The sequence below is a fragment of the Delphinapterus leucas genome, chromosome 4 (genome assembly GCF_059928025.1).
Source record: "Delphinapterus leucas isolate spDelLeu-1000000601 "Yukka" chromosome 4, BTC_Dleu_Yukka2, whole genome shotgun sequence".
NCBI lineage: Eukaryota > Metazoa > Chordata > Mammalia > Artiodactyla > Monodontidae > Delphinapterus > Delphinapterus leucas.
Genome location: NC_143132.1, coordinates 25,598,777 through 25,624,598, shown reverse-complemented (window position 1 = coordinate 25,624,598; position 25,822 = coordinate 25,598,777). Strand labels below are relative to the sequence as shown.

At 35.3% G+C, this 25,822-nt stretch overlaps 1 protein-coding gene across 1 annotated transcript in view; it reads right to left on the bottom strand.

The window, feature by feature from the left end:
- The window catches only part of TMPRSS15 (transmembrane serine protease 15), a 131,797-nt gene that overhangs the window by 23,637 nt on the left and 82,338 nt on the right, over nt 1-25,822 (bottom strand). Inside the window, exons 18-20 of the mRNA XM_022574480.2 lie at nt 12,884-12,994; nt 11,415-11,544; nt 667-762 (exon numbers count right to left, since the gene is read on the bottom strand). Of these exons, the coding sequence (XP_022430188.1) occupies nt 667-762; nt 11,415-11,544; nt 12,884-12,994 (337 nt within the window). The remainder of the gene's footprint in view (nt 1-666; nt 763-11,414; nt 11,545-12,883; nt 12,995-25,822) is intronic.

Here is a 25,822-nt window from a genome sequence, read left to right as displayed (position 1 = left end):
TGTAAAATTCAGAAGCCAATTTCAACCGAAGTTATCATTAATTCCCAAACAGCAGAAATGACATAATCTAAGCTAAAACAGATCTTTGAATACAGGAAGGATGCTGCTTTTTAAAACATGAGTAAAAGCTGTAAAAGTGAACCTAATTGTAAAGAGCAAAGGAGAAAATGCAGACACAACTTAAAGTCTGTACTCTTTCACTTAATAACCATGTTCTATTTGCTAGAGAAAAGAATACCATGACTTTTTTATCCCTTTCTTCTCTTTTGATGATAACTAATTGTGTCACTCTTTTTAGTCTGATCAACATTGGACCTATTTATTCCAACTCTCACAATTTCTTTGTATGGGGTTTACTTGTTTATAAATCCAAGAGTATGGATAAAAAGAATGTGGAAGTAAAACTTACTGAATCTCTATCAGTGTGCTCTCTAATTACACTGTAATACTTCATTTGACCCTGTTACTATATGTATATGAGGATTAGGCAACGTTATCGGATAGGATCGATTAGATACTGTTTGAGATTACCTGAATAACAAAAAAAATTAAATAACTTTCAAGATTATGTGGCATATATGGTGGTATTAAAATCGGACTGACTTCAAAATCCACCTTCTTTCCTGTCCATGTACAACTAGTCAAAGAACACATTTTGAGACCCACCTTGGTGTTAGTATTAAGCTGCCATTAGGTGTTGTGTTTAGTTGTACAAACGGTCCATGTCCAGTAGAAAAGATTGGCATGGATGAGTTTCCACTCCTAGGGAAAAGCACGCAGACAAAACAAAAACACAAACAAAAAAGTCATAAACGAAACTTCTAGTTATTTAATGCTGTGGACATTGAAATAAATTATGAAATTCCAGGCAAAGAGATTAACATTTTAATATTAAGCTTCAAATGTTTTGATGTCTAAAAGATGGTACAACTCAGTAGAAGAATTACTCATAATGACATGAAATGTAATTTTAATTTTTGCATAATACCTCTTATTCTTGTTTGCCTGCTCATATATGTTATTTAACAGAGTTAAAATCAGTGCAAATGTCATTTGAGTGTCTGATTTGTTTCATTTGACTTTTCTATGTTGTCCAACAATTTCTATAATGGTCAATTATAATGACAACTTCAAAGAATTGCCGCAACATAATTTATTAATCTTTTTTTTCCTGTTGAGTGTAGTTCATCTTTTAAAAAAATGCACGTTGCCTAAGAACAACATAGAAAAAGGAGATCCTCAGTGTTTACCTTTGTTGCTTTGTTCTTGATATTTCATTCAATTCAAAGCCTAACAGCCCTAATTTAAAATCGGAAGTTATGTTTTTGCTCTAAAAGAGGGAGTATGCAGCCTGTACCTCCAAGTGTCAAATGGTGAACCAGAATGGGATAAAAAGACACCTCCATGTGACAAAAGACATTAAGTTACTGGTCTTTCTTATCCCTGAAAACCTGTTACAGCCATGCTGTCAACTGTGAACCTTCACTGAAGATTTCTTTTAATTATCCACTCTTCCCTAGGCTTAGCTGGAAACTTTTAGCCTCTCACTTTCTAATCTTTTTCTTGCCTTTTATTTATTCCAGATTTTAATCTTCATATAAAAATATACCTTTAGGCTAGAAACATCCTGATTCCTGCTATCTTCTCTGGGCTGGCAGGAAGATGATGTGGTTCCTATCTTTTGGAGTATCTTGAAGGACCCATCCACTCCCTCTTCAAAAGAAGGTCCAGTGTTTTTCCCAGGCTATAGTCAACGCTGACCCTTTTCTGTCTGTGTGCATAGAGGAAGTTTCCAAGGAACACATGGCTGTTATGATCAGTAAGAGGAAAAGAATGAAGTGGAGGGTGTTTCCTTTCTCTTTCTGGTAAGACAACACCTTAAAGAAACTGAAAGTGTCTGATACCTTTCATTCACTGAACAGAGAACTGGAACAATGGAGCTTGTATTTAATGTCCCAGAACTTATCATCTTGCACTTTCATTTTATAAACAGATAAATGTAACTCAAGCACACAAATCAATCACCATTCCTTTAATAAAATCTGAAATGGATTTACCAAAGGGAAAATGAGTGTTGCTACTATTATTGCTAAAGGTTAAGATATTCCTTCCATGTGGGAAGAAGAAACAACTTATTTAAGGACTTATATAAAATATATTTTCTTATAGCTCAGAAAACAAAACAGGCATAAAGACATGCAAAGAAAAGGAAAACACTAATCTGAAAAGATACATGCACCCCAAAGTTCATAGCAGCATTATTTACAATAGCCAAGATATGGAAGCAACCTATGTGCCCATCGACAGATGAATGGATAAATAAGATGTGCTACACACACACACACACACACACACACACACACACACACACGCTGGAATATTACTCAGCCATAAAAAAGAATGAAATCTTGTCATTTATGACAAAATGGATGGACCTGGAGGGCATTATGTTAAGCAAAATAAGTCAGACAGAGAAAGACAAATACCGGATGTTTTCTAAATAGCAAAACAAGTGAACAAATATAACAGAGTAGAAACAGAATCACAGATACAAAGAACAAACAGGGGTTGCCAGAGGAGAAATGGGTGGAAGGAGGGACAAAGAGGTAGATTAAAAGGTAGAAACTTCCTATTAATCTGTCTCATATCAATTTAATTTAGACCAGCCAGAAGCAGCTATAGAAGGGTAGAGGAAAATTTCTTCCTCCCTGACAGTGTGTAATCTATAAAAATATCCAATATGTTGTACACCTGAAATTAATATAATATTGTAAGTTAACTATACTTCAGTTAAAAAAAAAAAAAAAGATCTCAAATGACAGCAGAGGGTGTAGAAGGTCAGGAATGCTCTAGATCAGGAAGGACTTTACCACTGCAGGAATCTTTTAGTTAAGGACTCACACATTTAGGGAAGACAGGATGTGGGTCAAAAGAGATTTTAGATGACTGAATTTTACCATCGGTACAGCTTCTGGTACAATTCATCAACACTAATCTTGACTTTTAAGAATTTCAAGGGATGTCTATCCAATTTGAAGAGGCTCTAGTTGTGTTGACTTTGCATGAAGTCTCCAGAAACATCATTGGAATTGGTTGATTAGTGTACCTCTTCACTGGTAGGGACAAGTTGGTGGATCCTAGTTACTCTCCAATCTCCCTTTTAGATGTCTGTCTTCTTTTACCGCTTTTGGTTCATGTTCTCAGTATCCTTATTCTGCTGAATGCCTATATGTGTTGTATATTCTTCTCGGTAGTTTTCTATGTTCCCAACTCTCGATGATGAAAGATTTTCCAGGTGTGTAATCCAGATAAGTAGCATTAGCCTCACCAGGGGCTAGTTGCAAATCGCCCAGCTCTAACCCAGATCCACCCACAATTTTGAAACTCTGGGGGTAAGATCCAGTGATGAGTCTTTTAACCAACCTTCCAGGTGATTCTGATGCTTCCTAGTCGCAAACCACTGTCATAGTCAAATAAAATATCTAATTCTTTACTTGTTCAGGGGTCTGCTCATTGGCTTCCAAAGTGACTTCTAGTTACCTATAGTAATCTTACTATAAGCAATCTGTTTGAGCCACTGATAAAGTTAATTCATATATCAGGACCCACAAAATGGTGGTCACCCAGGGGCCTGGCCCACGTCACAAATCTAATCCTAAGTCAGCCTACACTTACAGGAAGTGTTTCACTTCCTGAAATGTAGAAAGAAAATGTAACACCAGTCACAATCTTCCAACTCAGGTTTAGCTAGCTCACCTTACCCTAGAAAATGGGACCTGGTAGCCTATATGCCTATAAGGAAATCCCTGACCTTCATTGCCTCTTCTAATATTCCATAAAACTCACTGTTGTCCCAAATCCCTCAGGAATAGTGTTCCACTGCTTGTGAGGCACTGTACCCCCAATCTATGGGCTGTTTACTCTTGAATAAATGACGTCAAACTCGTTATTAAATTGTTTTAGTTTTGTCATTTGACAGCACTCATGACTACGTGGGGGGACATCTAGAAGAGTAATTCATTAAAAATATACATCGGAGTTGTGGATTTAAGCCTTCTATTATCTCTAGCTGTTTTTAGTCTATTGCTTAGCTGTCTTTTTAAAGACAGATCCTGAGGGGATGCATTAATTTCTCTGGAAACTCAAAACAAAATTAAATTGAAAAAATATTGAAAAATTATTTATAAATCAGTTTTTAATCTAGTATCTATTTATTACACACCTACCACTGGCATTGCACTGACAGGATTGGCAGTTAAAATTTTAACACATGCCTATTCTAGAAGAAAGACTAGAGGCAAAGCTTTAAGAATAGACTATTTAGTAAACACTAAATGTGCTACCCTGGGATTCTGAAGTGCTGTTCCATAGTGATGTTTTCACTATCTGGTTGAGAAAAATAGAGATTATGTATACACGTGGAAAAAATGACACACATAAAGCTTGTATTCTAAGATCGTGTTCTATATATGCAGCCTCAAACTTTATATGAGAAAAGACTGCAGTTAATGGTGTAGATATATTGTTTGGAGTTATGCAGAACAACTGGAAAAAACATTCTTTTGGAAAAAACTTCTAAAGTACTCCCATAATTAGATTTTTTGTTGTAAATATTGGTATCAGCAACCTAAGAGTGGTGTATAGAGGCCATCAGTTCATACAAATATTTCCAGGTGTCAGTGCTGGATGTTAAAAGTTGGAATTTAATTGGAGACAGAGTAACTGCATTTCAAATCCTTCCAAATCAAGCTCACCTTTTTCAGACTGAACACAATTTATTCCAGTTTGTATTCATAGTAAGCAGAATATAAGCAGCAGAAGTTTACGACAAACTATTTCTTATTTTAAGAAATGATGGAGATGATAAAGATATATTCAATATTTAAAATATGCTTGGCAAAATAAAAGGTTAGCAACAATATATTAAGTCACCATTTATTTTTAGAAACAAAATCTCAGAACTGAAAAGTTGAACTGTTGAGAATATATTCAAGGGATGATAATTTTCTCCTGTCCTTATCTGTTTCTATTTTAGAATATAGAAGCCTCCCTCCCCCTCCCCAAACAACAGGATTTAAGGGAATGGTGATGATATTTTGGTTTGGGGAAAACCATAATATCTTGTTGTTTTTATGTAACAAACTTTAAGTGGAAAAAAAAGCCTTTGAGTAAAAAACAAAAACAAACAAATAAAATCCCCAACTCTGTTAACAGACTTTTATAGACTAAACAACTATGTTGCAGAAAATTTATTGGTAGATGATTCACAACTGACCAAAAGAGATTTTCTTAACCTTTATGTGTATAATTATATTCTCAGTAAATTCCCGGCCACATAAATCTCTCTGGGTTACAAAATACCCGTTTGAGTGTAAGTCAAAATAAAAGTTAAAGACAAAGAGATTTCTCCTTAAATTGTATTAATAAAAATAAGTGATATTTCACATAAAAGAGTACCTTAATTCCCAATAATATGTTTTCAAATACTTAGTGGGAAAAATCAGAAATGATTTTTTTCCAAGCAAGCAATAATACCAACCTGTGTTTGTTGAAAACTTATCCATGATTTTTTTTTTTCCCTTTTAATTATGTCCTACTTATAGTGGTCTTTTTAAACTCTCTAATTTTGTTTTGATCTACTGGGGGAAAAAGTTTTCCAGAGAAGTTAAAATAGGCTAGTGTTGGAATGACAAGTTGAGGATTAAGTCAGAGATGACCCTCACATAGGGTATTTAAACCTGGTTGCGGTAGGAAACAAATGTTTGTTTGTTTGTTTTTACTTTGTTTTTAACATCAGATGAAATCAAACTGCCAAACTTTGGAGATGTTTTGTACAATTTCTATGTTTTCTACTGAAACAAGTACACAAAGTTCCATGGGTTCCTTTGAAATGAGAGGACTACTTATCAGAATCACGGGGGCTTCTTTAAAGAACCAAGACCTCTGGGCCTCATTCTAGCCAAAATTCCAGCCTGGGTTCTATGGAGGCCCTAGTAGTTCATGGTAACCTGTAGGGGGCTTATATTTGGAGGAGAAATAGTGACATCTTTATTTTTACTAACCTCTAATTCAAATATAGCCTTTTCTTCTGATACAAATTCAGGTGACTAACCACAATATTATTAGAAACACCTATACTTTTGCCACTAAAACAAATTGCAGATATCTTCAGATCACACTGCAGTTACTGTATAACTGTAAAAATATCATTTATGCTCATTTCTGATAGTACAATAATCATTGGAATCACCAGTATATCTTATTTACTATGTTAATAAAGAAATATATAATACGACCCTGTATTTTTAATACTTTGATAATTTTTTTCAATGTAATGAATTTCCTTTGTAGTTATGTGTATTTTACTTTATGCAAAAATATGAACTTAAGAAGAGGTTGGCAACTTTCACCAGACTGCCAAAAATGCCCACGACACACGCAAAAGAAGGTTAAGGACACCTACCCTAGATAGTGGTTCTCAAGCTTCAGTGAACAGCAGAGTCACCAAGAGCTATTCAAACACAGATTGCTCTGCCCAGCTCTAGACTTTCGGATGAGTGGGTCTGAGGTGGCGGTTCCAGAATATGCGTCTGTATACATGCATCCCAGGTGTTGCAGATGCTGCTAATTTGCTTTTTTTTTTAAATTCATTTTATTGAAGTATAGTTGATTTACAAAGTTGTGTTAATTTCTGCTGTATAGCAAAGTGATTCAGTTATTAATGTGCTTCTAAAATCACACACTGAAAACCACTGACCTAGACCACCCTGAATCTGAATGTCTGGGACCATGACCAGGTGACTGTAATGCATCACCAGGTCTGGGAGCTGCTGATCTAGCTTCTGGATTACAAATCGGTGGTATGGTGGTACGCTTGCTTTCATGCCCTTGCCCATAGCACATGTAATTACCTAGCCACTGTGTTTTCCCCAACCCTGTTAGATAATAAGCCTAAGATGAATCTTAGCAAGTTACACAGTTACAGTAGTTTGCTATTATTTTCTCTTTACTTATTTTTAATTAATGCATTTCTAATTCTAAAACAGGAAAAAAAACCCATCAGAGTTATAAATTGCAATTCTGGCAAATGATGAGCTTTTTAGCTAGGTCAGTTAAACCAAGTAAAATAAAACTTCTCTTCACCCCCTACCCCTAGCGCCCCTACCTGACCAGCTCACTCATCCCACCCTAGGGACATAGCTAAGACTAAAATTAAAATTTCCTTTGGTGTTGGACTTGTAAATTAAAATTTAAAAATAACAAAAAACATTATTTAATTATTTTTGTGTCAAGTTAGCAAATAAAAAGAAATCATTTAAAGTTGAATGTAGCAGTTATATATTTTCTATTAATTCCTATATCTAACCTTTGTTGTTGTTTTATGTTAAGGCTTTTTCTCACATAGTTGAAAGTTTGGGGACACTGACAGAAAATATAGTCACGAAGAGGAACATTATTTTTCTACCAATTTCTTAAACTAATAGGAAACACAGGTTCTATTTTCAGCTTTCCAGGAACCTATTTTTAGTGCTAAATTGTGCATACAAATTTGCTGTAGTGCTTACACAGGAAATTAAATTATCATGCTCTATTTATTTGGCAGGTTAACTTAAAAGAATTTTACCCCTCACCCCCCCCCCAAATTTTTGAAACACCTCTAAAATGGAAGAACATTGAAGTAATTCTGTTTCTTATTTGGGGTTTCAGAATGAGAGGCTCAACTTGATGTTTTTGATATTTGAACTGAAGGTATCTAGCCAGGACTATTATGCGATTTAAAAATTAACACCAGCTCCTCATAGGGCTGCCTCATGGGGATACATATAACTAACTCTATTTTTAAAACATTAGTATTTCCTGAATTTTGTAGAGCTGTACAGACCTGATGACTTCTCATTTTTAATCGCTTAGCAGGGCAAAACAACTGCATAGTTCATTTACTGGGTTAGTAACAGGGCAGTGTGCTTTCCTAGGAAATACCATTTTAAAAATCTCTACTCTAAGTTTCCTTAACATTTATTCTTGCATCAGTATAAAATGTTTTCTTTCTACTTTGATCAGAGACATGAAAATGTTATTCAAAGTACTTTTTACTTATGCAGCTATCAATGGCAGGGAATGAAAATGTTTCATCTGGAAAAGGAAAGGCTGATGAAATCTGCCTCATATGATTTACTAGACTCTGTGGGGAATTGCATTTTGTATCCTATCTGAATAAATAGTCTTGAGAGACTACAGTGCCTTTTTAATAAATTGACTCCTAAATTACTTCCCACTGTACCAAACACATCATTTTAAACTTGCCAAGTTTTCTTTCATTACCGTGCACCACTCTAGACAAATTCTCATTAAGGCTCTAACTTTCTTTCAATTACTAGAGCACTATGGAGACTATTTAATAAGTGCAGGTCCAAAGATTAAAGTCTTTGCAGAGATTACCTGACTCATTTCTGAAGAAAACAAGTGCCTGACCTTCACGAAAAATATTGTATTCAAGAGTGGGATGTACTACTCGCTTTTCACACACTAAAAAAATCTAGTTTTCTGTCCCTGTCTCCATCTGGAAGGACTGTGAGTCATTAGAAATCAGGTCAGTGAACTAGAGAGTAAAATATGGTTGGGGGGGGAAAAACATGTAAATAGATAGTTGTGTGGAATTGGCTGTCATCCACACAGCTCAGGCCATTTTCTAGAAAGCCTTTCCTGACATGCCCAAATTGAGTATAGCTTCTCCTATAGCACATTGTATTTATCACATTATGTTGTAATTTTTTTTTAACATCTTTATTGGAGTATAATTGCTTTACAATGGTGTGTTAGTTTCTGCTTTATAACAAAGTGAATCAGCTTATTTATGTGTCTATCTCCACCACATAAGCATTTAAAGCAAAAACAATGTCTCATTCATCTGAAGACCAGGCACAACATCATTACCAATGCTTAGATTTCCGATCTGGGAGTAAATAAAATAATATATTTATATTAGCAACTATGAAAAAATAATAAAGATAAATGTTTCCTTTCCAATATGTTCTCTCATGCAAATGAAGGAATCAGCACTATGTAATCACCCAACGAATTTTATTCAAATGCATTCAAAATATTTCTGCCAAAGAAGATATCAATCACTTTGATCTTTGTAAATGATTCATCTTAACCCCGATGTATCCTCGAGGAAACAATTCAGCTAAGATTCACAAACCACAGTGGAAAGAACACCTGTGTTTATAAGCATATAGTGATGCTTAGGTGATGAATTGGGACTCAAGCTCCTGTGTAATAAAAGCCCAATCATCCAGGGCATTTAGATTCATCCATTGTGGACACAAGGTCAAGTAACCCATCTCCTCAGCCTAAATTTTACTAAGTTTCTGAGTCTATAAAATAGTTCCTCAGCATTACTGGCAAGTTTAGTAGTGGAAGCAAAGGACTTCCTAGGGCCTCACCTGCATGAACTTGCTATTGAACTAAAATCAACACTAAAGTAGGAACCTGGAGTCAGCGCCACTTATGCAGTGCTTTACTTGAAGTGGGGTTAAACAATTGTCTCTTTCAGTGTTTTGTTGATTCTTCATCAAAAAACTTTATTTCCCCTAACCTACCCTCCTCCAAGACTCTTTATGTCTCAAAGCTCCCCAGGTTAAAAGGGTTTTTGTTAGAACACAAACTACAATGTATAATAAAAGGGATATATATATAAATTGCAAGGTTTCCAAATAAGACACATGAACCAAATTGATGATTATTTACATGATGGATGGTAAAACTCACTTCCTCCATTTGAATTTGACAAGAACTGCCTTCCTGACGAGGATGACATCACTTGCATGAGACTTGGAGCTGGCGAGTTCCCATTCTGAAGGAACAGCATTTTGGGAGGTAAAGGGAGCTGAAAGCTCTCAATCTAACTAGTAGTTATCCAACTTCTAGTATCCAAGAAGTAATAGAGCATTTCTGACACTCTGACTGGGGCCTCAACACGTTTTCCTATTGTAAAACATCTCTATGTGGTGGTTAGGCGCTATTTTTGGCACTGGTAATCAATATAACTCTCCAAGTCTACTAGGAATTAAACATCTGTACTAACATTATTTCTAGCGGAAAATATGTTTTGGGTTAAGAAATAAGCATTTTGAAATAAATTCCAAAAATCTGTGTATAGAATGATGACTCTATGTATTATTAATCAGCAAGAAGGGCCCCTTAAGAGGAAAGCAATCAATCACCTTTGATTTTGATGAACTAGAAATAGCTGAGATAACTTGGAAATGCTGGGAGTATAGGTGGATGTGGACTTAAATTATTTTCCTTTGTAACTTTGTGTAATCTTCTAAAATAAATTAGAAAACAATTCTCCAGTTCAAGGTGGAAAGGAAATTATAATGATTTATAACTGGCAAATGTATACTTCTGGCATACATTTATTTAGCTAGAAATATTTATATTTATATTTACATATATACTTATACATAAAGAATAATTTATTGCTTCAACAAATATCTTTTAGCACCTGTGTTTTGAAACAAATATAAGTCTAGATATTAGCAATGCAATAATGGATAAAACAGACATGGGTCTTACATTTACAGACTTCTTAGTTTACAGGTCAACCCGGTAAATAATATAGTGCTATGAGTGATAAATAACCATATGTGACCCAATATGGTTAAGTCTCTCAAATCATGAATACCAAAGGATCAGAATGGTGAATTAGAGTTGACAGATTACACAGCTTAAATGAAGCAAATTATTACTACTTATCACCCACCATATTTCACCTCATCACTTTTGAGACTGATGGGAAGGTAAAAAACGAATATGGTGAACTTATATATTTGAGGTAATATATTATGATATTAAACTGGGATGTAAAGTAAATTTTTGGTGAATCATTAACACGGAATTTTCACTTGAATTAAGTCTTGTAATTTTGCATATTCTTTATCACAATAATTATACTGATACAGATCTTCTGAAAGAACTATTATGAACATGTCACAAAGATACAGCAAAAGCGTGTTCTCTGCGTTACCCTTGTGATTAGTTATATATATTATAATATAGCATAAAATGGAATATTTCCTTTTCTTAAAAATCTACAGAAAATATTTAATGACATGAGAAATGTTCATGTGTAAGTAGGCTACAAGACAGAGCATAATATGGTATTTTGTATGATTTTGTAATATACTATTTCTATATACTTATATTTATGTAATATTTATAAAAAGGTTATTAACTGTGGTTGTTGTTCGAGAATGGGGTTAGGCAAGATTTTTATTTTTTTCCTTTTGATCATGTATATTTTCTAAATCCATAACTTCCATAAATTTTAAATTTCTTAATAAACCCAATTTGAAACCCATAAAAAATCTTGAGAATAATTTAAGAGAGAGCTGGGTAGAATTACTTACCCTAGTCCCAGCAGCTGACAAACATCATTTGAAATCTGGGTCCTCCAGTTCTCAGCACAAGCTACATGCCATATGCTCTGTATTCTGAACTGCACCAAACCACGGTTTGTTGTGCCATTGAAGAGACGCACTAAAGAGATTAGATCATACATAGGGTCATTGTGACCTAAGTTGATAAAAGGAAATGATGGACTCTAAACTAAACATGCAATGTTCTTAACATTTAGAATTTAGAGATTGATAGTATGTAATTTTTCGTAACAGTATGCTGGAAGTCTTAAGTTGAAAAAGATAAATTCAGTAGACTTAATTTTGCTCTTTCATATGACTATAAAAAGGGAAAGGGCAGAGATATGTGAGTTCACTGCATACCAATACAGCAAATAAACAGAAAATAAAGCTTTTTGAGGAGAATATCTTACAAATGTGTTCTCTAAAAGAAGGAAAACTCAAGTTCAGGAATAACTGTAAGCATTTTTTTTCCTACTTCTTTCTCCAGAAGCTATTTTCTTTGCCCTTATTCTTTTGCTGTTTGGTTTCCGTCATCTTCCCCTCTATCTTACAACCATTTTTGATAGAGTGTTAAGGCCATTAGTGGCTAAGTGGGGATTGGGTTAAGCTAAGCTAGTTTATCAAACAGGTAAAATATCACCCATCATAGTTTTACCCACAGACACCACATTGTAATTCTGTAAGTGAATGTTATGTTTACATTTTTTCCCTATTATAAAAAGAATAACCGCATGCACTTTAGAATTAGACAGACTTAGGCTGGAAACACAGCTCTAGCCCTTGCTAGGTGTGTGATCTTTGGCGGCCCCTTAGCACCTCCAAGCCTCAGCTTTCTCATGACTGAAATAGAGTTAATTCTAATTACGTTAAGATTGTTTTACAGCACTTAGTTACAGTGCATGGCACATCATAAACAGCGTTAAGTATGTGCTCTGAAATAAAAGTAAGACAGAGTAAAAGTAGCCATTACTCCTAATGTGATAGAGATCTGGAGTGGGGCTGGACAGGAGTCACAGGCAGAAGGAGTAGTAGATACTGAAGAATCAAGCATGTGAAGGAACAAGTCTAAGAAAGACAGTTATAAATGAGCATGAGGGTGCCTCTGTGTGTAGGCAATGTACAGAGTATAATAGTTAATAAGAGTGATGCTAGAGTGCCTGGTGTGGGCTGTTGTCTCTCTGTGGTATTTTATGCTTTTTACCTGAAGATGGGTTGTCCTAGACTTAAAGTTCTTAAATGTAGTCAAGTTTAAACAAACAAACAGAAACAAGAGTTTGCATGTTAGCTTTTATTCTAACCAGAATGGTGACAGCGGTGCTGAAATCACCGGGAGATCATAACTTCAGAGTACCAAAATATATCCTAATAAATATAGTCATAATCTCCCTTTCACATCTGCAGAATCCAAATGTAGAGGTTAAGCTGATAAAAAATATTTTCCTAAAAATAAAACGTACCACAATGTGCTTCATCTGAGCCATCCTTACAGTGTGGAAAACTGTCACAGAGATTCACCAGCGGGACACACTCTCCATTTTCACACTGAAAATTGTCTTCCTTGCAGGGCTCTGTGGGGGAAAAATATGTACTGTATAGGATAAAGAAATGACAGACGGTTCTAGAGTACCCATCCCATTTCTGCCCCTTTAAACATCTTGTTATTTGCCACAGTGCATAGTTAGATCTGGCTTTGATATTGACTATGGCTACACACTTAACTGCTCAGAATGTTTCTGCAATAGTTCTGTCAAAGCCAGAGGCATGGCTTAAGAAGAGCATGTATAAAACCTTAAGCATCTCCTTTGCAGCAGAGGGCAGGGCAGTTGCAAGAGATGGCTGAGAGGTTTTGGACATACCTCTCCCGCACCATCTCTGTGAGTCTCAAATTCTTCCAACCCAAATGAACATATTGGGCTGGCCAAAAAGTTTGTTCATAAGATGTTATAGGAAAACCAGAACAAACTTTTTGGCCAACCCAATACAAGTAACAACCACTGGCATGTTACACAAGCATAGAGAGATCTCTTGGTTTTACCATCCAAATGATACCTCCAAACCTTTATTATATAGAAATGTGGAAGGGGCCTTTTGGTGGGATCAAAGTTGGACCAGGCTGGAAGCAGTGAGCTTGATTAAAATGTGATGAGATGGGAAAAAGTCATCTAAAGAAATGGAACCTGCAATAGTGGTAATTTGAAGGGAGGTAGGAATGGAGAGCCAAACAAGAAAAGCAGGGTTGGAGTCATGGGAATGTGCTTGGACATTAAGAAACAGAAGGAAAATGAAGAGGCTGGACAAGGAAGGAACTGAGTAGATCCGGTAGTTTTTTCCAGAATTTGAGTTGTGCAGAAAGATGTCTACTTGAAATACTCATTGTTTAAAAGGAGTGAGAACTACGTTTCCTGTAAATGTTTGTTTAAATCTTAAGGACTTTTGCCCTGGGAGAGTCTTCATCTCACTGGAAAGAGGGGTTTGCTTTCCTCAAGTTGTTTTCTGATTGACTTGGGAGGGGTAGCTACATCCTGATATTAGGATCTCTGTTGGGGCCACACGGGATTTGGACCCTCTGAGAAAGGAAATATTAGTTGGGTATGGAGAAGCTTGAAGTTTCTTCCCCTAATGGTGCATGCACAACAATAATGAGGAAGAAAAAGCACTTGAAAAAAAAAAGGAACAGGGAAACCTGTATTTTAAAAGCTATTAATGAATGTTAATCATTGACTACTATACTGTACTGCTTTCATAGATACACAATTCATGTTAAAATGGTTTCAAAAACAAATGGTACTGGTCTCCATAGAGACCTTCTGAATTTATGATGGCCAAATGTAATGACACCTGAAAGGAATAATTTCTGTTGCTTTAGAATCTAGGTTGTAGCCCCAAATCTGTGAGCATTGACAAATACTGTAATGTTCTAAAGAGAGGTACTAAATGTAGCCATACTAATACTTTAAAAATTACCAAAACTAGTCTGGTGACTATAAATTTCTAGCTAGCACCTATTTCCAGCTATGAAAAAGAGGATTCGAGTTTTTTTCTAGAAACAGACTAAATAAGGGTCTTAAGGAATAGTGTTTTCATGTGCAACATGGGAGGAAGTTGCCATCCAGCAAACCAAGTGAAGGATGCCCCGAGAGAACCAACTCATACTGGGTTGCCTTAAAGAAGAGAGGTCATCTCACTCCCCAGCTGAAAGTTTGTTACACTGCAGAGCCATAAGGGCTAGTGCTTACACGGGACTAGTACAGGGACTTTCAGGTACTTTTTTCAGCTGGGACCACAGTAAAAATACATCTTTTAAATCGTACTCTAGGGCACACCCCAATGTGTATATGTGTGTGTGTGAGTGTGTGTGTATGTAACTAAATTAAAATTTACTTTGTTCTGTTATTTCTATTCTATTCTATTCCATTCCATTCCATTCCATTCCATCCCATCCCATCCCACCCCACCCCACCCCACCCCACCTCACCCCACCTCACCACATCCCATCCCATCCCATCCTATTCTATTCTATTCTATTCCATCCATTTTGCTCCATAGCAAAGAATGGTGGCCAAAACTCAATAAATTGATTTCATGATACACTTTTTTTTTTTTTTTTTTTCCTGCGGTACGAGGGCCTCTCACTGTTGTGGCCTCTCCCGTTGCGGAGCACAGGCTCCGGACGTGCAGGCTCAGCAGCCGCGGCTCACGGGCCCAGCCGCTCCGCGGCATGTGGGATCTTCCCAGACCGGGGCACGAACCCGCGTCCCCTGCATCGGCAGGCGGACTCTCAACCACTGCTCCACCAGGGAAGCCCTCATGATACACTTTTTGAAAAATACCAGACTAAACTGAAGTATAGTGAAAAATTTCATGGGAGATGGTAACTTTAGTGTCCTAAATTTTGTGGGTAGATAGCTATATAAATAAAGATGAGTATTCACTTCCTGTGTAATGAATTTAGAAGCCAGACATTTGGCTGGAACTTTCATTGATGATATTTAGGTATAAGAGAGAGGGTGGCAGTAGAAAAAACCTGCATTTTCTCCATGTGCAGGGCAGTGCATGAGTTTCGTTTTGGCCACATGGACACTGGGAAAGATAACTGAGTGACAGCCGCCTGTCAGGACAAGCTGGCTCCAGCACAAATACGTGCGGGAATGAAGCCTGGCTGGTGCGGATTATGAGCAAAACAGGGTTATAAGAGATCACAGGGTAAGTAGTGTACTACCCATGCCTACTGTGCAGTGGTCCTGGGGAGGGGGGAGAGGAACACACCAAAGAACCCACAACTCTGTTCTACAAAAGAGTTAGCATTTGTCCAGGAGCTACTGTTAGCTGAAAGAAAACTACAGTGGTGGAAGATTATCCTTTTCTGCCTCTCTTCCAACACTGGAAGATGGAAGGGAAAGAAAGTGGGAAATAAGTTAAAGACAATATTTCCACCTTCTTCTACTTCAAGATATCGGGCCAAGAGTTGTGCCTGAGTTGGGAGATTAAAAAAAAAGACCTGTGACTTAGATGATAGTAAAGTTTAATGTTGTATTTGACTGTACGTTTTAATACCTAAAAGTGAGGTTTAATTACCCAGTTAAGAAAATTGCATATCTAAAATAACTGGAAAAATGAAGAGGTCTGCCTGAAATATCCCAGAATAAAAAGAGAGATTTGGGGCTTCCCTGGTGGCGCAGTGGTTGAGAGTCCTCCTGCCGATGCAGGGGACACGGCTTCGTTTCCCGGTCCGGGAAGATCCCACATGACGCGGAGCAGCTGGGCCTGTGAGCCATGGCCGCTGAGCCTGCACGTCTGGAGCCTGTGCTCTGCAACCGGAGAGGCCACAACAGTGAGAGGCCCGCATACCGCAAAATAAATAAATAAAAATAAAAAATAAAATAAAATAAAATAAAAGAGAGATTTGAAATAAAGTAAGTAGAGAAAAATAAAGTTTTATCTGTTTATATTCTCATCGGGTCCATTCTTTAAATTGAATGTACAATGTACTATCTGTAATACCCTTATGCCTTGTTTCTTCATTTTATATGCTTAGGACTTGACAAAATGACTGGAACAAAGTAGGAAATCAGTAGATATTTGTTAAGTGTTAAGTGAATTAATTTATGTTAAATGAGTGACATGCCTCAAAAATCAGTATGAACCTTAGTAATAGAGTTGACACAATACAAAGAAATCTTTAAAAGTATGATTTCAAAAAAACATTTAAAAATTAGGCAGTTGATTGGCTGATGGTAACTCTATTGATTTGAAAAATAAAAATTGATTCTATGAATTATGAAGATAAAATTTACTGATTTGAGTGGTGGTTAAAACATAAGCTCTGGAATCATATGACTGGTTTGATCTGCAGCTTAGCCGTTTCCTATTTTTTTTTTAACATCTTTATTGGAGTATAATTGCTTTACAATGCTGTGTTAGTTTCTGCTTTATAACAAAGTGAATCAGCTATACATATACATATATCCCCATATCTCTTCCCTCTTGCATCTCCCTCCCTTCCACCCTCTCTATCCCACCCCTCTAGGTGGTCACAAAGCATTGAGCTGATCTCCCTGTGCTATGCGGCTGCTTCCCACTAGCTATCGGTTTTACATTTGGTAGTGTATATATGTTCATGCCACTCTCTTACTTTGTCCTAGTTTACCCTTCCCCTTCCCTGTGTCTTCAAGTCCATTCTCTAGTAGGTCTCCATCTTTATTCTCATCCTGCCCCTAGGTTCTTCATGACCTGTTTTTTTTTTAGATTCCATATATATGTGTTAGCATATGGTATTTGTTTTTCTCTTTTTGACTTATTTCACTATGTATGACAGACTCTAGGTCCATCCACCTCACTACAAATAACTCAATTTCTTTTCTTTTTATGGCTGAGTAATATTCCATTGTGTATATGTGCCACATCTTCTTTATCCATTCATCTGTCGATGGACACTTAGGTTGCTTCCATGTCCTGCCTATTGTAAATACAGTTGCAATGAACATTATGGTACATGGCTCTTTTTGAATTATGGTTTTCTCAGGGTATATGCCCAGTAGGAGGATTGCTGGGTCGTACGGTAGTTCTATTTTTAGTTTTTTAAGGAACTTCCATACTTTTCTCCATAATGGCTGTATCAATTTACATTGCCACCAACAGTGCAAGAGGGTTCCCTATTCTCCACACCCTCTCCAGCAGTTATTGTTTGTAGATTTTTTGATGATGGCCATTCTGACCGGTGTGAGGTGATAGCTCATTGTAGTTTTGATTTGCATTTCTCTAATGATTAATGATGTTGAAAATTCTTTCATGTGTTTGTTGGCAATCTGTATATCTTCTTTGGAGAAATGTCTATTTAGGTCTTCTGCCCATTTTTGGATTGGGTTGTTTCTTTTTTTGATATTGAGCTGCCTGAGCTGCTTGTATATTTTGGAGATTAATCCTTTGTCAGTTGCTTCATTTGCAAATATCTTCTCCCATTTTGAGGGTTGTCTTTTCATCTTGTTTATGGTTTCCTTTGCTGTGCAAAAGCTTTGAAGTTTCATTAGGTCCCATTTGTTTATTTTTGTTTTTATTTCCATTTCTCTAGGAGGTGGGTCAAAAAGGATCTTTCTGTGACTTATGTCATAGAGTGTTCTGCCTATGTTTTCTTCTAAGAGTTTTATAGTGTCTGGCCTTATATTTAGGTCTGTAATCCAGAGTTTATTTTTGTGTATGGTGTTCTAATTTCATTCTTTTACATGGAGCTGTCCAGTTTTTCCAGCACCACTTATTGAAGAGGCTGTCTTTTCTCCATTGTATATTCTTGCCTCCTTTATCAAAAATAAGGTGACCATATGTGTGTGGATTTATCTCTGGGCTTTCTATCCTGTTCCATTGATCTATATTTCTGTTTTTGTGCCAATACCATACTAGCCACTTCCTTTTTATCTATTTTTGACCCTGGGCAAATAAATTAGTCTTTCAGAAACTCAGTTTCCTTCACTGTCAAATAGGATAAATACTACTTATGTCTTAGGTATATCATGAGAGTAAATTTTTATAAAGTTAAATGCATTTAGTATACCAATATGAATACATTGAATGCAGAATAAATTTTATCCTTAACAGCAAAGTATTTATAGTAACATTTAGAAATCATCCTTTTCATTGATATTTTTAAGTTACTATTCTTACTTCTATGTTCTGGTTGTGTGACTTTCCCCTCTAGATAATGCAAGAAATCACACATAATCATTTCCTCTGGGTATCTCACAACAATAATTGGAGCTATTTGTATAGGTTATTTTAAACTTTGATGAAGTCTATATTTTTTCAATCCAAATTTAAGTTACTTTAATAAAAAATACTTTAAGGAAGGCATGACTGGGCTGGTTGTTTCTACAAATCTTTATCCAATGAGAGTAAGTTACATATATCAAGTATAATACTATTAGGGAGGTTCTTGTAAATGTAATTATCAATTTATTTCACAAACACATTTTTTTTTTTTGTGGTATGTGGGCCTCTCACTCTTGTGGCCTCTCCCATTGCGGAGCACAGGCTCCGGACATGCAGGCTCAGCAGCCATGGCTCACGGGCCTAGCCGCTCCGCAGCATGTGGGATCTTCCCGGACCGGGGCACGAACCCGTGTCCCCTGCATTGGCAGGCAGACTCTCAATCACTGTGCCACCAGGGAAGCCCCACAAACACATATTTTTAAACCAGGTTAGTGAGATGATAAATGGGCAAAGACAGCTACTTACTCTACAGGCAAGCATTAATGTTCTAACTGAATTTATATTTTAATCTTTCTAGTGTTAATTTTCAGTTAGCAAACAGGAATACTTAAAGCTAGGTACATATATTTTTGAATTTATATATTCTATTTTAAATCTATACTTAATAAGTATTATATTTATTTTAAAACCTGATGGCCTAATTATGTACCCATAATCAAATATCATAGTATACTTATAGAATGTTAGTCACAGCTAGCTATTTTTATATTACCCCATTTCTTTGTTTTCATAGTTTGTTAAAATCATTATGTAAAAATGAGTTTTCAATATCAATAATTTAATAATAGATAATTTATTAATAATTTTACTCTTTTACTAGTGTAGCCAGGCTATATTTAATTGGAGAACACATATCCATTGAATGAAAATTTAAATATCTGAATATCTGAATAAAAATTTGAATGAAAACATGTATAAATATCTGAAAATTGTAATTTATTTTTGTGCTCTAGCCAAAGCTGTTAAGGTTATACCATATGAACATAGAAATATTAACCTATTTCTATAAGATGAATATATTGGATGAAAAAATGCTGTATGGAGCAAAGCAATCTATTGCTGCTGAACTGAAAAGAATGACAAATTCTGAGGAGAAGTGTGAATAAACTCTTTCAAAATTTCCCTTTACATGCATGAACTGAATTCTGATTCTTTGCAACATATAACAGCTCGGCTTCATTAAGAAGTCTTTAATCCAAAAGTTTAACTCTCTGTGGCCTCTTATATCTTATTTCTGATAATTTTATACCCATAGTGAGAGAGAGAGAAAAAAATATTGCTAAGAACTGAATTTTCCCATCTCCTTCTTATGAAGTCTCCAGTAGCCCTCATTTAGTCAACATATGCTTGGTTTTAATGGAACTGAATTGATCTCTGAGGCACATGCCACACAATCTGGGGAGGGCTCTAAACCCCTAAATGTAATCAGTGCCACTTCCACAGTTGCCAGATAAGCACTATTGAATTCCAAATTAAGATTCTGATATTCAGAAAAGAGCAATGGAGGGACATTCAGAGGAGAGTGATCTTAATAAATCTATATTTCACATACTCTAGCTTAATGTAAATAAAATGTGAAAACTAAGATAAAGAAAGGAGATACAAAAATATGTTATATAATTGTTTTATTCATCAACTGAATGCTTTGGAAGGTGTCCCTAAAATATCTCAGAAGATAAATGAAGCACATACATGCTGCAAATTTATGATATTCCTTTGATCGCTTTTTCCTAAAATGACCAGCAAAGCAGAGCACCGGTATAAACAGATATGTGTGCCTAATGTCTCTTTCCACTACCAGTGTGATTATCTGCCACTGCCAATTCCCTGTTTCTATAATTGCTTTTCAGCCTTTTGGTGTAAAAATCTCTCTGGGAGAATATTGTGCTGATGATGACTCAATCCCTCCATTTTCTGCTCTCCAGCAGCATCTGTCCTGTGGCCAAGAGGGATATGAAACCACATTCCCAGCATATTAAGCACACAGTGATGGTCATGGAAGACTCCATTTTAGCTTCAATTTCTCTAAATGATTTATTACCTAAATAACATAATCATAGTAACTGAAATCTAGTGAAAGGGCAAACAAATATAAGCAACACCTATGCCATAAATCTCCAATCTATTTTTTGTTGGAAGCCATAGATTACGTTCTTTTGGCTTTCATCTTGAAGGGAAATTTATTGTACTATTTTTCAAAATCCTAATGTATTTATCTTATTATAAGATTCTAATGAAAGCTAGTAACTGTAATATTTTTAATAGAAGAGATGTTGCTGCCTTCCTTTTCCCAACCTATTTTCTTTCCACTTCTTTCCTCCCTTTTCCCTTACAATTTAAAATATGGCTTTAAAGACCTACTATTTCTCTAAAATTTCAAGATGCTTTCACTTTTGCAGATGGCAGAATGCTCAAAAATTATTTCAGTTGTTTGGATTTGTAAATAAATTCATTCCCTTATTGGTTAGACCTATTAGTTTTCTTATCTCATTAGTTCAGTTGGTTTTACTATTCATCTTCATTTCTTTAAAAATATAGTACTTCTCAGCCAAAGACCAATATCATATGATATCGCTTATATGTGGAATCTAAAAAACATGATACATAAGTTTATTCTTTTTGGTGCGATGGTGAATGGGATTGTTTTCTTAACTTCTCTTTCTGATCTTTTGTTGTTAATGTATAGGAATGCAAAGGATTTCTGTGTGTTAATTTTGTATCCTGCAACTTTACCAAATTCATCCATGAGCTCCAGTTTTCTGATGGCAACTTTAGAATTTTCTATGTAACTAACAGAACATTGTAAATCATTCTTACTCCAATAAAAATTTTAAAAAATTAAAAAATGATACAAATGAAATTATTTACAAAACAGAAAGAGACTCACAGACATAGAAAACAAACTTATGTTTACCAAAGGGGGAAGGGGGTTGAGGGGAGGGATAAATTAGGAGGTTGGGATTAACATATACACACTACTGTATGTAAAATACATAGATAACCAACAAGGACCTACTACTGTATAGCACAGGGAACTATACTAAATATTTTGTAATAACCTATAAGGAAAAATAATCTGAAAAGAAATATATATATATATATATATATATATATATATATATATATATATGGTATATATAACTGAATCGCTGTGCTGTACACCTGAAGCTAACACAGTATAATAAATCAACTATACTTCAATAAAAAGAAGAAAGTAAAAAATAAAAAGTTTATGTTTGCAGTTCATGTTAATTTGGTGAATAGCTATGGGAAATATTAAACAGCTAATAATTAATTAGAGTTGCAGTTAATATAATGTGCTGCAAGTTCTTAGTTTATTTTGTGTTTTTATACTTACTAGAAATAAATGTTGAAAAATAAATTTTATTGTAAAAACAAATAAATAAATATAATAAATTTTAAAAATATATAGTATTTCTCAAAAGTTCCTTTCGTGACATCCTTGGAAAAAAGTTGGGAGGCCCTCCCCTCCAAGAGAATATCTATTACGTATTTTCTTGCTCTATTTTAAAATACTTTATAGAACTGAGCACTTAATTCTATTGCATTCAAATACAAGTGATATTGATGTCTATACATTTTTATTGCAGAAGTTTCTCCTCAAAAATTTAGAAATGTCACTCCACTGTTTTAAAATATTCACCATAAAATGACTAAAGTATAAAGCTGAACTGATTTTTGACATCTTTGAAAAATGATTCTGTTTATTCTCCTTAAAAAATTTGCTGACTCTGATGGGAAGCAGCCACATAGCACAGGGAGATCAGCTGGGTGGTTTGTGACCACCTGGAGGGGTGGGATAGGGAGGGTGAGAGGGAGGGAGATGCAAGATGGAAGAGATATGGGAGCATATGCATATGTATAACGGATTCACTTTGTTATAAAGCAGAAACTAACACACCATTGTAAAGCAATTATACTCTAATAAAGATGTAAAAAAAAATTTGCTGAAAAATTTTCCTCTTGAAATTAAAAATTTTAAACAGGAAATGTTACAACACTGATTTTTGCTTATAAATTTTTTACAGTAAGCAATAAGACTTCATGATTTTTCAGTCACTTTAATCAGATCTAGAAAGTATATCGTTTTTTCCCATTACACCTTTCAGTGTTAGTTTTAACTGGTTCTATTATTTTCAACTTGTGGGTTGGTCTTTTTCCTGTTTGCCCATCACAGACTCGCACATTTTTCCATCTCTTTACCTATTGTTTTTGCTTACTTGATCATGCTTTTGTGCTGCACTTTTGTGACAATGTGGTATTTTGGTGCCAGGGTTTTTGAATAGGTGTGCAAAATAAGCTGTGCAGTTCACACCATTAACAAAAACCTCTGATCAAGTCAGAAATAATAATCTGGTTGTGGTAGAGTTTCAATGAGAAATTCCTCTGCCCCAAGGTGGCCATAGGGATAGAATAGTGACAATTCATAATGGTAGTCTGAAAATTGTCTTGATTGATATTTTCCAAGGCAGTGATTTACTTCTCCTCTAAGTTAATTTCTGATTTTTATACATTATATCTCTCTCTATGTCTATATATCTTATACATTATATTTATACATAATGTATAATATATAATTTATACATTATATATTTATACACATAACTATATTTTCATACCAATATATTTTCATTTTTGCTATTTTGAAAAATAATTATAAGTATAATTTAAAAATAAATAAGTAATATCATTTATAAATTAAAATAATTATAAATCATATCACTTTCTATATTTTTCTCATTTTTCATATACTCTATTTTAAGATAAATTCCAATTTTCTGTTGATCTGAAAGTCTTTATTGCTTTCCTTTGGTGTTGTATGTTCTTTCATAGGCCTTAATATTTTTGTTTGTTTACTTCCTTAGTTGATCTTTTGTTTGTATACTTCATTAATTGATATTTTTGTTTACTTCACTAATGGATTTTTTGATTGATTCATGTCAACATTGCTTATAAATCATAAGTAGCTGCTTCTAAAACATCACAAAATTCTTCTGATGAACAGGATAGTTGGCTGGGCTACCACTTACTCTCACCTAAGTAGCTTGGGTAGTAACAATTGTTATGACTTATTTTCAGGGCCAGAGGGTATATAAGCTACAGGTCAATTTTCATATTCGTAGTAATGCTGAAAGCATACAACTTTCTGGCATGGGGTCTAAGTTTTAGGTCAGTTGTAAGCAGAGGAGCAGAGATTTGTACAGATGATTCTAGGATCAGATAATAGGCCAGATGATGAACAATGCTCCAACACTACCTCTTTTCTAGACATTTTAATTAAAGACAAACTGGCCACAATCTCTTATGGAAGGGAAGGATAGAGGTAGGAAGGAATGTGTATTCTGTTTTCCTGACATATTTGCATCTAGAGAGAACTACTAAGTTGTGGGACAGAAGTATTTAAAAAAGTCATAGTACAAGGGGAGAAGCAAGCTATAAAAATCCTCTATAGACTGTTGAATGCAGAGTTATATTTTACATATATGAATGAAAATATTTATATCTATATCTATATCTACATCTACATATATATCTATATATCTCCATGATACAGAAGGTTCTTATTAGTTATCAATTTTATACATATTATTGTATATATGTCAATCCCAATCTCCCAATTCATCCACCCCTACCACCACCCCTGCTTTCCCGCCTTGGTGTCCATACGTTAGTTCTCTACATCTGTGTCTCTCTTTCTGCCTTGCAAACTAGTCAACAGTACAATTATTCTGGATTCCACACATATGTGTTAGCATATGATATTTGTTTTTCTCTTTCTGACTTACTTCACTCTGTATGACAGTCTCTAGGTCCATCCACATCTCCACAAAAGACCCAATTTTGTTCCTTTTTATGGCTGAGTAATATTCCATTGTGTATATGTACCACAGCTTCTTTAACCATTCATCTGTCCATGGACACTCAGGTTGCTTCCATGTCCTGGCTATTGTAAATAGTGCTGTAATGAATATTGTGGTACGTGTGTGTGCTGAATTATGATTTTCTCTGGGTATATGCCCAGTAGTGGGATTGCAGGGTCGTATGGTAATTCTATTTTTAGTTTTTTAAGGAACCTCCATACTGTTCTCAATAGTGGCTGTATCAACTTACATTCCCACCAACAGTGCAAGAGGGTTCCCTTTTCTCCACACCCTCTCCAGCATTTGCTGTTTATAGATTCCCTGATGATGCCCATTCTAACTGGTGTGAGGTAATACCTCATTGCAGTTTTGATTTGCATTTCTCTAATAATTAGTGATGTTGAACAGCTTTTCATGTGACCCTTGGCCATCTGTATGTCTTCTTTGGAGAAATGTCTATTTAGGTCTTCTGCCCATTTTTTGATTGGGTTGCTTGTTTTTTTAATATTGAGCTGCATGAGCTGTTTAGATATTTTGGAGATTAGTCCTTTGTCTATTGATTTGTTTGCAAGTATTTTATTCCATTCTGAGTGTTGTCTTTTTGTCTTGTTTATGGTTTCCTTTGCTGTGCAAAAGCTTTGACGTTTCATTAGGTCCATTTGTTTATTTTTGTTTTTATTTCCCTTACTCTAGGAGGTGGATCAAAAAGGATCTTGCTGTGATTTATGTCATAGAGCGTTGTTCCTATGTTTTCCTCTAAGAGCTTTATAGTTTCTGGCATTACATTTAGGTCTTTAATCCATTTTGAGTTTATTTTTGTGTATGGTGTTAGGGAGTGTTGTAATTTCATTCTTTTACATGTAGCCGTCCAGTTTTCCCCGCACCACTTATTTTTTAATTTTTATTTTATACTTTTTTAACATCTTTATTGGAGTATAATTGCTTTACAATGGTGGTTGGTTTCTGCTTTATAACAAAGTAAATCAGCTATACATATAGATATATCCTCATATCTCTTCCCTCTTGCGTTTCCCTCCCTCCCACCCTCCCTATCCCACCCCTCTAGGTGGTCACAAACACTGAGCTGATCTCCGTGTGCTATGCAGCTGCTTCCCACTAGCTATCGGTTTTACATTTGGTAGCCCAGCACCACTTATTGAAGAGACTGTCTTTTCTCCATTGTATATCCTTGCCTCCTTTATTATAGATTAGTTAACCATAGGTGCGTGGGTTTATCTCTGGGCTTTCTATCCT